Below are 12,991 nucleotides of genomic sequence, written 5' to 3' on the forward strand. Positions count from 1 at the left end.
GTTTGTTCTTTGTGCTCGGGTATAAAACTGCTTACTTTCCAACAAACATATTTTTTCAGGTTGTCAGAGCAGCGTTTGGAAAGTGTAAAGGTTTTCGTCGCAGTTTCTTGTTGTGTTGTGTTGTGTTGTGATTTGCTGAGAACATAGGCTTTGACTTTCCTCCGTCTCCTGCTGTGGGTATAAATAGTGAGTGGATATCTCATAGCTTTACTGTGCCCTTTGCCTCTGAGACTGTCACCAGGTGAGTGCTGAGTGTTTACCTTTATTCTAACATCCACTACTAGAAACATTTCTTAAGATAGTAGGATGATAAATATTTTGAAATTATTATTATTTTTTTTTCGTTTTAGCAGCTCAACTGAAACTTTTACAAACAATAAATTGACAAATGATATATGGTTTAGATTTTATTGAGAAGTACACCTCCTCCTTTTTATCTTTTGTCTGTTTGTTACTTTTTTGGGTTTCCAACCAAAATTATGTAATGGTGCAGTCCTCTTCAAACCTAGGCCTGTCTCTTACACTAAATTTGAGCAGCCGAAAACCATATTTCCTGTGAAATAAGTTCCCCTCTGAATCATTTCAAAGTATCTCCCTTGAAGAAGGGAAGACAGAGGCAAAGAGAAGGTTCTGCGCGGAGGTGGTACGGTAAGCTCAGATTTTACTGTTTTACACCAAAACTTGAAATCATCTGGCTGGGATCATTACAAAGTGATGAAAATGGGAAAGACTTAGAGTATGTGTAGAATTAGAGCGTGTGTTCAGTGAGAGCAGAACACAGTCGATGAGGATAAACCTTGTGAACATGTTCTTGTGCAAATATTTCAAATCATAAATTATTAACAACAGGAGTAGTGTCATGCACAAAAGCTTTCAGAGTGAGAAACACAACAGGCCTTGTTTAGTTTTTGCTGATATTTCTGGATGGGATCTTTTACCACTGCCTCGTGCTTTATCAGGTACTTATAATTTCACGGACACAGGAGCAGATTTTCTTTTAAGAAGTTTTCATTAAATGTCAGCAGCATAGTTCTGGAATATTTTCATAAATTTATATCACACACTTCCACAAAATGATCACATAAAGCTCTTCTTAATGAAACTGAAAATTATGACACTGATCTGTATACCCATTAGAGTGAAATTAAAGGGTTGTTTTTCTAATTCATCAGCAGAATATTGTGATTGTTGTACTGTCAGGTTCTGAAAGTCAGACTGCGTTCAGGACATTTTCAGGCTGTGTATAAAAGACACAGATGGAAAATGGAGCATTTAATTTCTCACTGGTACCTGAAACACCACCAACACAGGCCTTTATTTTTTTTTAATGCACAACTATTGAGGGTGAGGGCTTATTTGGGAAATGGGCGGTCTGAAGATCCTACGACAATGGTGTCCAAACGTTTTTAGAATGGGGGCCAGATTAGATCATGTGAACTGACCTGGGGGGCAGCTGCTTCTCAGTTTTTATAAAAGTGTTTTTCAAATAAATCACATACAAATGAGATAAACACAACTGTTTCATCTTTCAGTGCTGAAGTATTTAACATTCCTGTACTCTTGGCTTTTGGCTGTTTTGCTGTGGCCATGTCTGCTACCCAGCAGCAAATGTTGGCTGCTTGGTAACCATTTGTTTGCATGTTCACTGTCTGTTTATGAAAACCCATTAATTCTGCCTGTGTAGTTCCTTCTTGGTGCACATCTTTAAACTGTACGATAGTCCATTGTGAGGTGAACAGAAAATTTGAAAAGCAAACTTGTATAATTGACCAACTTTGTGTGAAATTAGTCCACGTGCCGGGGTGGCCCCGGGGCTGGACTTTGGACATGTCTGTCCTATAAGCACTTCTTTAATGTTCACCTGTGCTGGACTAGTCAGCACAGTATATTCTATATTCTGTTTGAAAGCCTCATTTTTGCTGCACTGGTGTTGTTGGATGTCATGAGTATAACATAAGCAATACAGGAAATATACACACACCAAAAATGTAAACTAAAATACTTCTTCACAAAATGACATTTAAGCACGAAAGTTCATTCTCAACCTTGGAAACAGAAGTTTAAAAAAAAAAAAAAATGTCTGAACCCAATCCCTATTGTTTCTCTGCTGGGGGAGGCTGTCACGTGTAGTTGAAAGCTCAGGAAAAAATGCTAGTTAGTGGAGATAAGACTTCTCTTGTAAAACTGAAATGCTCAGAACATTACATCTTCAAAACCACAGTGTAGTCAGTACGAAGCTGGACATGCAAACACTGCAGAAGCCAATATCAGCTGCGGTTGTCACTGACTTTATAGCTCCATACCCTTTAGATCATAACATCATTGTCTTATCTAAAGGCATCATGATGATAACATTTTGTGTAGGCCTCCTTTTTCCTTTTCCTCTGATCATTTCAAATCATTTTATCTGCAGTGATGACTCTTGGTTTGAGGGCTGAGAGAAATGACAAAAAAACAAGAGATAGACATGACACACAGAGACCTGCAATCCCAAAATAAGGATATTATTATGCTGTGATACTGAGAGGACCAGCCTGCTAAAGTACTGCACACAGCACAGCATTACAGAGCTTTTTATAAACTGGATTTAAGGTCTGATTATATATGTGTGTGTGTGTGTGTGTCTGTGTCTGTGTGTGTGTGTGTGTGTGAGCACACACACACACACACACACACACACACACACACAGAGCAAAAACATAGTTTACAGATTGTATAAGTCTTGCATATGAAACTACACAATAGAAAAAAATGACTTTGATTAGACTCAAAAAAATATGAGGCAAAATTTTTCAACTATGTTTTTCTGTTTTTGATTAACTTGATATTTTAGTGGCCAAAACTCAATACTGTAATATACATCTATTCTATTGTCTAAAATTATCTGTAAGACTAACAGTTTAGTAGAGCCAACATAAAAACACCAACTACATTAATTACATTCAACCAACTACATTAAATTCAACATGTGAATGACATTAGACACCAGGATGAAAATGAATAGTCCAACAGTCCATTTTTAACCATTTTGGAACTAATGAAACACTATCATTTTGTATGTATTCCATCAAATCTAAAATAATTAGTTACATATAATTTTAAAAATTAAAATGACATTAAAATCAAATCAAATCAAATCATTGTGTTAGCATTCAGTCATGTTTATTAACCATATTCACGAACAAATGCTACATCATTCACTTCCTGTAACAGCAGAGTCAGTGTAATCATAGTTTCCAAAATAATAAACCTTTTGAATAGACACTTTTTAAGTGCAGCTTGATGTCAGAAACATGTTCCACTGAAGCATTAAAATTCCCCATGCGATAAAAATACAATATTTGACATTATACAATAAATGGAGAGTTCAGTTGTTTTTGTTTTTTTTTGTTGTTTTTTTTCTAGAATACGTTAACGTGATATTCAGGAGATTAAAGGGATAGTGCACCCAAAAATGAAAATTCAGCCATTATCTACTCACCCATATGCCGACAGAGGCCCTCGTGAAGTTTTAGAGTCCTCATATCCCTTGCAGAGATCAGCAGGTGGAGCGGCTAGCACACCTAATGGTAGACGGCGCCCCAGACTAACGTCCAAGAACACAAAATTGAATCCACAGAGTACCTCCATACTGCTCATCCATAGTGATCCAAGTATCCTGAAGCCCCAACATAAAAAGTTGTTTCGAAAAACGTCATATGAACTCTGTTTTTAGCCTCACTGTAGCCTGTAGCTCTGACTGCTTCTCTGTGCTCCACGTTCACGTGTGCGCGCTCAGGGTGATCGGTGATGCACGGTCTCTGAAGAGCAGCAGTCTCGTCAGTACTGATGTTCATAGGACGTTTTTCGAAACAACTTTTTGTGTCGGGGCTGCAGCACACTTGGATCACTACGAATGAGCAGTATGGAGGTACTCTGTGGATTCAATTTTGTGTTCTTGGACGTTAGTCTGGGGCGCCGTCTACCATTAGGTGTGCTAGCCGCTCCCCCCGCCGATCTCCACAAGGGATGTGAGGACTCTAAAACTTCACCAGGGCCTCCATCGGCATATGGGTGAGTAGATAATGGCTGAATTTTCATTTTTGGGTGAACTATCCCTTTAATAGTGAAACGTTTCATATGTTTAGAGAAAAGTGGTCTGTTGACATATGGTATAAACCAAAACTATGAAAACCAAAACTACTGTCTCATAAAGACTAGCTACAGTGTGGAACCTTACATTAAGTATAATCTTAACAAAAGACAAAGATCCCTATGTGCACAGTTACGCTTAGGAACATTACCACTAGCCATAGAAACTGGAAGGTTTAACACCACCTCAGAGGAGGACAAAATTTATTGAGAATGAGGGTCATTTCTTGTTTTACTGTCCTGTATATGAAGACATAAGGGATGTACTTTTCAGTAAAATGGCCTCTATCTATGTTGATTTCTTTTGGTTGGATAATCATAACAAATTTGAGTTCTGTTTCAGAAGGGGAACCTTTTTGAGGCTAAATTTCTTTTCCAGGCCTGGGATAGAAGGCAGAGTATTTTGTCTCAGGACTGGGCAGTAAAGTAACATGTACTTTGGATTGTTCACTGCAATGTCATTGTAATGGTGTCTTGTAAACCCATATAGGTTGGGCACATGTTTGTGTGCATGACACAAAATAAAAAAATCAGTTAATCAATTAATCAATCATATACCCCACATACTAGAACACACAGTATGAGCACATATACTGGAGTAATGAGAGCCATACATGAGCTATGTCAGTCCAGCAGCCATGTACATGAGCCAGTCAGATGTACAGTACAGGCCAAAAGTTTGGACACACCTTCTCATTCAATGCGTTTTCTTTATTTTCATGACTATTTACATTGTAGATTCTCACTGAAGGCATCAAAACTATGAATGAACACATGTGGAGTTATGTACTTAACAAAAAAAGGTGAAATAACTGAAAACATGTTTTATATTCTAGTTTCTTCAAAATAGCCACCCTTTGCTCTGATTACTGCTTTGCACTCTCTTGGCATTCTCTCCATGAGCTTCAAGAGGTAGTCACCTGAAATGGTTTCCACTTCACAGGTGTGCCTTATCAGGGTTAATTAGTGGAATTTCTTGCTTTATCGATGGGGTTGGGACCATCAGTTGTGTTGTGCAGAAGTCAGGTTAATACACAGCCGACAACTGTTAAAATTCATATTATGGCAAGAACCAATCAGCTAACTAAAGAAAAACGAGTGGCCATCATTACTTTAAGAAATGAAGGTCAGTCAGTCCGGAAAATTGCAAAAACTTTAAATGTGTCCCCAAGTGGAGTCGCAAAAACCATCAAGCGCTACAACGAAACTGGCACACATGAGGACCGACCCAGGAAAGGAAGACCAAGAGTCACCTCTGCTTCTGAGGATAAGTTCATCCCAGTCACCAGCCTCAGAAATCGCAAGTTAACAGCAGCTCAGATCAGAGACAAGATGAATGCCACACAGAGTTCTAGCAGCAGACCCATCTCTAGAACAACTGTTAAGAGGAGACTGTGCGAATCAGGCCTTCATGGTCAAATAGCTGCTAGGAAACCACTGCTAAGGAGAGGCAACAAGCAGAAGAGATTTGTTTGGGCCAAGAAACACAAGGAATGGACATTAGACCAGTGGAAATCTGTGCTTTGGTCTGATGAGTCCAAATTTGAGATCTTTGGTTCCAACCGCCGTGTCTTTGTGAGACGCAGAAAAGGTGAACGGATGGATTCCACATGCCTGGTTCCCACTGTGAAGCATGGAGGAGGAGGTGTGATGGTGTGGGGGTGTTTTGCTGGTGACACTGTTGGGGATTTATTCAAAATTGAAGGCACACTGAACCAGCATGGCTACCACAGCATCCTGCAGCGACATGCCATCCCATCCGGTTTGCGTTTAGTTGGACGATCATTTATTTTTCAACAGGACAATGACCCCAAACACACCTCCAGGCTGTGTAAGGGCTATTTGACCAAGAAGGAGAGTGATGGAGTGCTGCGGCAGATGACCTGGCCTCCACAGTCACCGGACCTGAACCCAATCGAGATGGTTTGGGGTGAGCTGGACCGCAGAGTGAAGGCAAAGGGGCCAACAAGTGCTAAACACCTCTGGGAACTCCTTCAAGACTGTTGGAAAACCATTTCAGGTGACTACCTCTTGAAGCTCATCGGGAGAATGCCAAGAGTGTGCAAAGCAGTAATCAGAGCAAAGGGTGGCTATTTTGAAGAAACTAGAATATAAAACATGTTTTCAGTTATTTCACCTTTTTTTGTTAAGTACATAACTCCACATGTGTTCATTCATAGTTTTGATGCCTTCAGTGAGAATCTACAATGTAAATAGTCATGAAAATAAAGAAAACGCATTGAATGAGAAGGTGTGTCCAAACTTTTGGCCTGTACTGTATGTGGAGCCTGGTTTTACCCTCAGTATTTAAAGTCTCACAGAGAACATTTGAAAGACTTAACAAGAAGGAAAAGTCTGGAAGGATACTTCAGACAGAGGGTGTTAGTCAGGCTGAAGAGAGTGCAGCATGCACTGGTCACATTATCAAGACCAGTCACACTTGCACAAGATTTCAATTAGTTGTTGAAATCCTGACACTTTTTATTATCTGTAACTTATATAAACATGCATAAATGGATAATTAGTCTTTTTTTGCAATGTATCTAAATTTGAAATGAAGGTGGTATGAATTGTACTGTTCAAGAAAAAAAAGTCACCTGACAACAATGCCTGTTTTCATTTGAATAATTAATCCTTGAACAGTTGGTTGGGATTATTCTACATCAAAGATCTGAAAACAAGAGTCTCCTACATATGTATCAATGTGATTGGGATGTGTGATTTGAAATATTGGAGTATGTGAGTAATAAACCCACACACCATTGATAGTAGTAGCAGTATGAGGCATCTGCAACTTTCCACACTGTAATGTGGCTGATTACAAGATCCAAACAGGAAATACTTCTCTGAACCCATTTGTGGCCAACAGATGTTGACTCACAGAAATACCGACCAAATATCAACCATTACATCATATCAGTCTGAATGTGTAGTGTTGTGACTAAAGCTCTCCTCACTTTGACAAAACAGACACAGAGACTTTGATGGGTTTCTTCTTCGGGAGATAATGTCAAGAAGTAAAGCCAGAATGAGACACGGCAGTGAGAAGCCACAAACATGTTGAGTGCTCTCACTTTCTACAGAATTCTGTGGGTGTGCATTTGCGTAAGACGTATGGTGTTGGCTGTTTGGTTTACTGTATAGATGCACACTTCCCTACAGTCTTAAAAACTCTCTGATGATGACACTCGGGTAGCTGATAGAGAGGACCCGTGATACGTCATTTACACAATGGTTAGAATTATTACTTGCTTCATGGAGAGATATTTTCATGTCATTAGCTTTGACATAAGTTTCTGAGGGCTTCCATAATGCTACCATGACTTGAGAACATAACCATCGTGGCTGCATGCTTTTTAAAATACAGAAGATGAAGCCAAAGACATGCCAGTGGGTATAATGTCAGTATGTGCTGTTGGAGTTGACCACAGTCTTTGTGAAGGACTGCAAACTTCCAATCACACAGAGTGTGAGGCAGCTAGATGCTCAAAAGTTAGAGAATAAGAGTCTGACAGCTTTATGTAACCGATAAAACAAAGCATCATGTGGTGAATTACTATTCCAGGAAAAACCATCTCGGCATCTACAACAAACACAAGTCCCAGTGGTTGCAGGTGACAGATCACCGTGCTGCACAAAAGTGGAGCAGCTTCATCTCCCACTCTTTCTGTAGACTGCTGTGGTGATGCTATCTGTATGTCTGTTTTTAGTGAGTGTCTGTCACTGCACCTGTGAGCAACCTCTCCACCAGGAGGTCTGGTACAGGAAATGTTTTGAACCACAAAAGACTTTAATCTGTACATGGCTGCAGTGAATGCTAGATGCTGATTGGCTGGAAGGTGTGCATTATTTTCAGGTAACCACACAGCTCTGATATCACATTCAAACTTATTCATTCTTCTGCATAGGATCAGTACTGTAATGTTAATGCCTGAATATAGCTGTGTTGTCCAAAGTTAACAATACTTATATTAAGAAGACAATACATACAGTGAGAAAAATAAAATGAGAGCACAAATGAATAACTCCATCTCTTGATTTAGTTAATTCATGCTCTCAAATGAATAATTGATAGACACAAATTAAAAGTATGGCCTCTTGAATTAATTAATAATGTGCACAAATTGCTAATTTGCTCTCTTGACTTACCTAACTAAGCCTCTCAAATAATAACTTTATTTATATGGAACCACAGACGATGACAAATTGTTGACAGTTGACAAATACAGGACTGAACTACATTATTGACACAATTGTTGATGACTCCTAGATTTCTAGCATGGAACTTAAAAGGTGCTGTGTCTGGAAATGTATCACTGAATACTAAAGTGTCAAATTAATGCATTAATAATTAGTGCCACGCCATCCCCTGGTATAGGCAGTAGAGGCGAATACTAAGGGCACCATCATCCATAGGTTGCACCACAAATAGGGGAAGAAAAAAAAAATCAAAATGTTTACCTTTTGCTATTTTTTACTAATAATTTTACTATTATTACTTTGAATTATTACATAAGGCCACAACACCACAACAACATAACTACATAGCAAAGACTACTAAATAATAGAGGCCTTTTTTTTCTGGGTTCCTGCTGCCCATCGGCGATTTATGACTTTACTCTTGTAAATTTACGATTTTATTCTTGTAGATTCTCGAAATCTAAGATATTTTTTTCTTTAACATGGCACTAGACCATGGATCAAGAGAGGAAAGGTGGGGAGCAACTGCTTATGCACAGGGCCCAGAATTTTGGGCTCCCCCCCATCAGTGTTTAGTTTGCACTGTATTAACATACATAGCTAACTTACAGCATTGATGAAATAACAGCCAATGTATGTGTTGATTGGACTAATAATCTAACAATATGTTATTGTTTTTTCATTACAAAAAACAAAAACAAAAAACAATTATTTCAAGAGCACAACTGAAGTCATGCACATGAATGAGTCATTTTTTCCTCCATGACATTTGTGGGGCTCTGAAGTAATGTCAGATGTTTTGTACGTTAAATATGAATGTGCAACGTGACCACTGATCCAGAGGGGTCAAAAGAACATACAATACAGTGTAGTGAAATAGAGATATAATGTGCACACAATGAAAACAGTAGCATCAGAATTCTACAGGTACTGAGTTACTTAAATATGGGTCACATAATCAGACAGGCCCACCAAACTTAAATGCCACACGCAAAAAAACTCATCCTATCAAAACAGTATACGCATCAAAGGATTCTAACAACATAGAGCAGTAGGTATAACAACTGAACATTACAGAGTATTATTATTATTATTATTACAGTAGTATCTGCCTGTTTTTGTCTTACAAAGAGAGCCACCATCATAAAACCCTTTACATGTGAGTGCAGATGGTGAGTGTGAGTTCATGACTTGATTGTAATTTGTAAATGTATAGTTGTTGTGAGGATGTAGTAGTATGCAGTTTTCACAGGCATGTACATGTACAGTTTGCAAACAGTCTCTTTCAAAATAAACAGTACGTCAGTAGGCAAGGCAAGGCAAGGCAAGTTTATTTGTAGAGCACAATTCGTACACAAAGTAATTCAAAGTGCTTTACAGAACAAGAAAATGCATTAAAATCACAATACAAAATAAAAACATAAATAATCATTATAAAATAAACTTTAAAAGAGAAGAGTGCAGATAACATCCTTTCAGTCATATGCACAGTGAAATAGAGCTGTTTTGAGCCTAGATTTGAACATTGTCAGAGTAGAGGCCTGTCTCACATCTTCAGAAAGACTGTTCCAGATTTTAGCTGCATAAAACTGGAATCCTGATTCCCCATGTTTAGTCCTGACTCTGGGCACCAGCACGAGGCCGGTCCCTGAGGTCCTCAGAGTCCGAGATGGTTCATATGGCACTAACATGTCAGAGATGTACTTTGGTGCTAGGCCATGGAGAGACTTGTACACAAGCAGAGCTGCTTTAAAGTCTATTCTCTGAGCCACAGGAAGCCAGTGTAGAGACCTGAGCACAGGACTTATGTGCTCGTACTTCCTGGTTCTGGTCAGGACCCGAGCAGCAGCATTCTGGATGTACTGCAGCTGTCTTACAGCCCGTTTGGAGAGGCCAGTGAGCAGGCCGTTACAGTAGTCTAACCTACTAGAGACAAATGCATGGATAAGTCTCTCCAAGTCAGGTTTAGACACTATACCTTTGATTTTGGCAATGTTTTTTAGATGGTAAAAAGCTGCTGATGTTATTGATTTGATGTGGCTGTTAAAGTTCAAGTCTGAGTCCATTATTACCCTGAGATTTCTAACCTGATTTGTAGGTTTTAGAGAGAGAGACTGGAGGTGACTGCTGACACTTTCTCTTTGTTTCTGTGGACCAAATACGATGACTTCAGTCTTGTCTGACTTTAGTTGGAGAAAGTTGTTTTGCATCCACACACTGACCTGTTGGATGCAGTGACAAAGTGAATCCACTGGTCCATATTCACCTGCTGTCAGTGAGACATAGATGTGAGTGTCGTCTGCATAATTGTGGTAGGACACATTATTACTTTGTATTAACTGGCCTAAAGGCAGCATGTAGAGATTGAACAGAAGGGGTCCCAGGATTGACCCTTGGGGCACCCCACAGGTCAAGGCCATGTGGTCTGAGACACAGTTACCAATTTCAACAAAGTACTTCCTGTCTTCTAGATAGGACTTCAGCCAATTTAGGGCAGTGCCAGAGATGCCCACCCAGTCCTCTAGTCTCTGTGAAAGGATCTCATGATCGACAGTGTCAAAAGCAGCACTCAGATCTAGCAGGACTAAAACTGAGACTTTGCCTGCGTCAGTGTTCAGGCGGATGTCATTTGTCACCTTAATAAGAGCGGTCTCAGTGCTGTGATGGGGTCTAAAACCTGACTGGAAAACAACACCGTGAAATTGTTTTTTTCCTTCAACAACAAACGCACATGGTTACATTTGGCCAACGCATGCATGTGGTTGGGATAGGTAAAAAGAACAGGGTCTGGCTTTACAATCTTATGGGAAGCAAACACTGGCCTCCTGGGTGAAAGGTCAGTGGTTGTTGGACCAATTCACCACTCCTTCCATCTGCCCTACTCAGACATCCTTAAATTCCATTGTTGTCCCGCTGTGTTTCCCCTTATTGTTTAATGGCGCCTGGCCACATCAGGGGGAAACACAGTGTATCATGCAGATGTGAGAGGACGGCTTTCTTCGTCGGTGTTTGACACTAGAAATCACTGACCAAGCGCTGGATTTCGACAACTTTGGAGTGAGACCTGGTTGGTCTTTACTCCTCTATGACAGTGAATGGAATATCTTTGGGTTATAGACAAAAAGACATTCAAGGATGTCATCTTGAGCTTTAAGGAAACCGGATCAAAATTTTTCACCATTTTCCGACATTCTATAGACCAAACTCCAAATCGATTAATCAACAAAATAATAATCAGATTAATCGACAATGAAAATAATCATTAGTTGCAGCCCTTGATGTTACTGTAAATGCCTGTTAATAGTTGTTTTGTTCAAACTGGAGCAGCAAGAATAAAACAAAAACAAAGCACTGTTCTCGTAAATTTAGCATAGACATGTTTTTTTGCTTTAAAAATTGAATACACATTGTAATGGCTGTAGAATAATGACATCATCTGTGGTTAAACTGGTTCCCTATATGCCTCTCCTTCATTTTCCAATTCTGTCTATTATTATGATCTCCCAGGAAAAATTAAGGCTCCATTAAGGGCACAAAGGAAGCGCATCAATCACTGAGCAAGAGCATCTGTATGTTAGAAAGCAAACATCCTTGTGTAATAGGTATGCTGTCTATTGCATTACAAGTTTGTTTGCTTTATCAAGCACATATGGGAAAAGTTGTCCTTCAAGGCTTTCTGCCAGAAAGTCCTTCCTGGCAGAAATCTATTAATTTTAACCCAAACCATAATTTTTTTCCCTGACTTTTAAAGAAATCCCTTTCTGACCGACAGAAAGCCCTGAAGAAAGGGTGTCTTTGCTGCTGCTCACCCTGCCTTAGGCTTCTTTATGTAGGTGCATGGAAGGGCAGGGAGGTTAGCTCTCTCTGCCTCAGGCTTTACTCATTTTTTTCACATGGAGGGCAGAGGTGTGCTCTCTCTGCCTTAAGGCTTTCCATGTACTGTAGGCATGTGGAAGAGGCTTTCTGCATAGGCCAGAGGAAAGGCAGGGGGTCCCCAGAACAGAGCCATACCGCCAAATATAATACTGCAAATGGAAATAATGTTTTCTTTGACTAAAGTGTTCCTGACTGAAATATGAATGTTGCACTTTGGAAAATTATTTGTATTTCTAAATGCATCTTGTATGCAGTAAAAAAATGCTTGTAAAACAGCATGTCATGGATGTGTTCTTTTTCTTCCAGAAATAATAAAAAGAGAGAAAAGTTTATAACACAACCTGGAAGGCCCGTGAAGTATTAATGTCTCTCCTGTTGTTGCAGAGATGCCAGAGACGCCCGGTGAGAGTGTTAGATGTGAGCAAGCTCAACCACAATGTGACAACAAGATTAAACAGCTAGAGGAGCAACACCATCCTCTTCCTCCTCCTCAGACCAATGATGCCTCAGGAAGTCAAGTATGCAAAAATCACATCATACAGCCATACAACAAACTTCATCACTTTGTCAACACAGAATACACATGAAGTATTTTCCTGTCTTCAAGGTCGTGCTGTCATATCATTATATAGTATATGATTAATTCTATTAATTAAAATTGACTAAACTATTACTCAGCATTTTGATGTTGTGGCTGGTCTCTGTACAGTTGCAGTAATTCTAATGCTAATGCTCTACAGCACAAACTCCAACCTCGTCACATATTAGTGTTTGGTCATGGACT

At 39.4% G+C, this 12,991-nt stretch overlaps 1 protein-coding gene across 2 annotated transcripts in view; it reads left to right on the top strand.

Moving 5' to 3' along the window:
- The first annotated feature begins 218 nt into the window (after positions 1-218).
- The window catches only part of foxp3b (forkhead box P3b), a 53,369-nt gene continuing 40,596 nt past the window's right edge, over positions 219-12,991 (top strand). The window contains exons 1-3 of one of the 2 annotated variants that reach the window (XM_078170372.1): positions 226-241; positions 589-648; positions 12,592-12,725. In XM_078170372.1, coding sequence (XP_078026498.1) covers positions 12,594-12,725 — 132 coding nt within the window. In that variant the 5' untranslated portion in view covers positions 226-241; positions 589-648; positions 12,592-12,593. Of the gene's footprint in view, positions 242-588; positions 649-12,591; positions 12,726-12,991 lie in introns of both variants that reach the window. The other variant, XM_078170373.1, reaches the window with a different exon arrangement.

Source organism: Epinephelus lanceolatus, chromosome 8, assembly GCF_041903045.1.
Source record: "Epinephelus lanceolatus isolate andai-2023 chromosome 8, ASM4190304v1, whole genome shotgun sequence".
NCBI lineage: Eukaryota > Metazoa > Chordata > Actinopteri > Perciformes > Serranidae > Epinephelus > Epinephelus lanceolatus.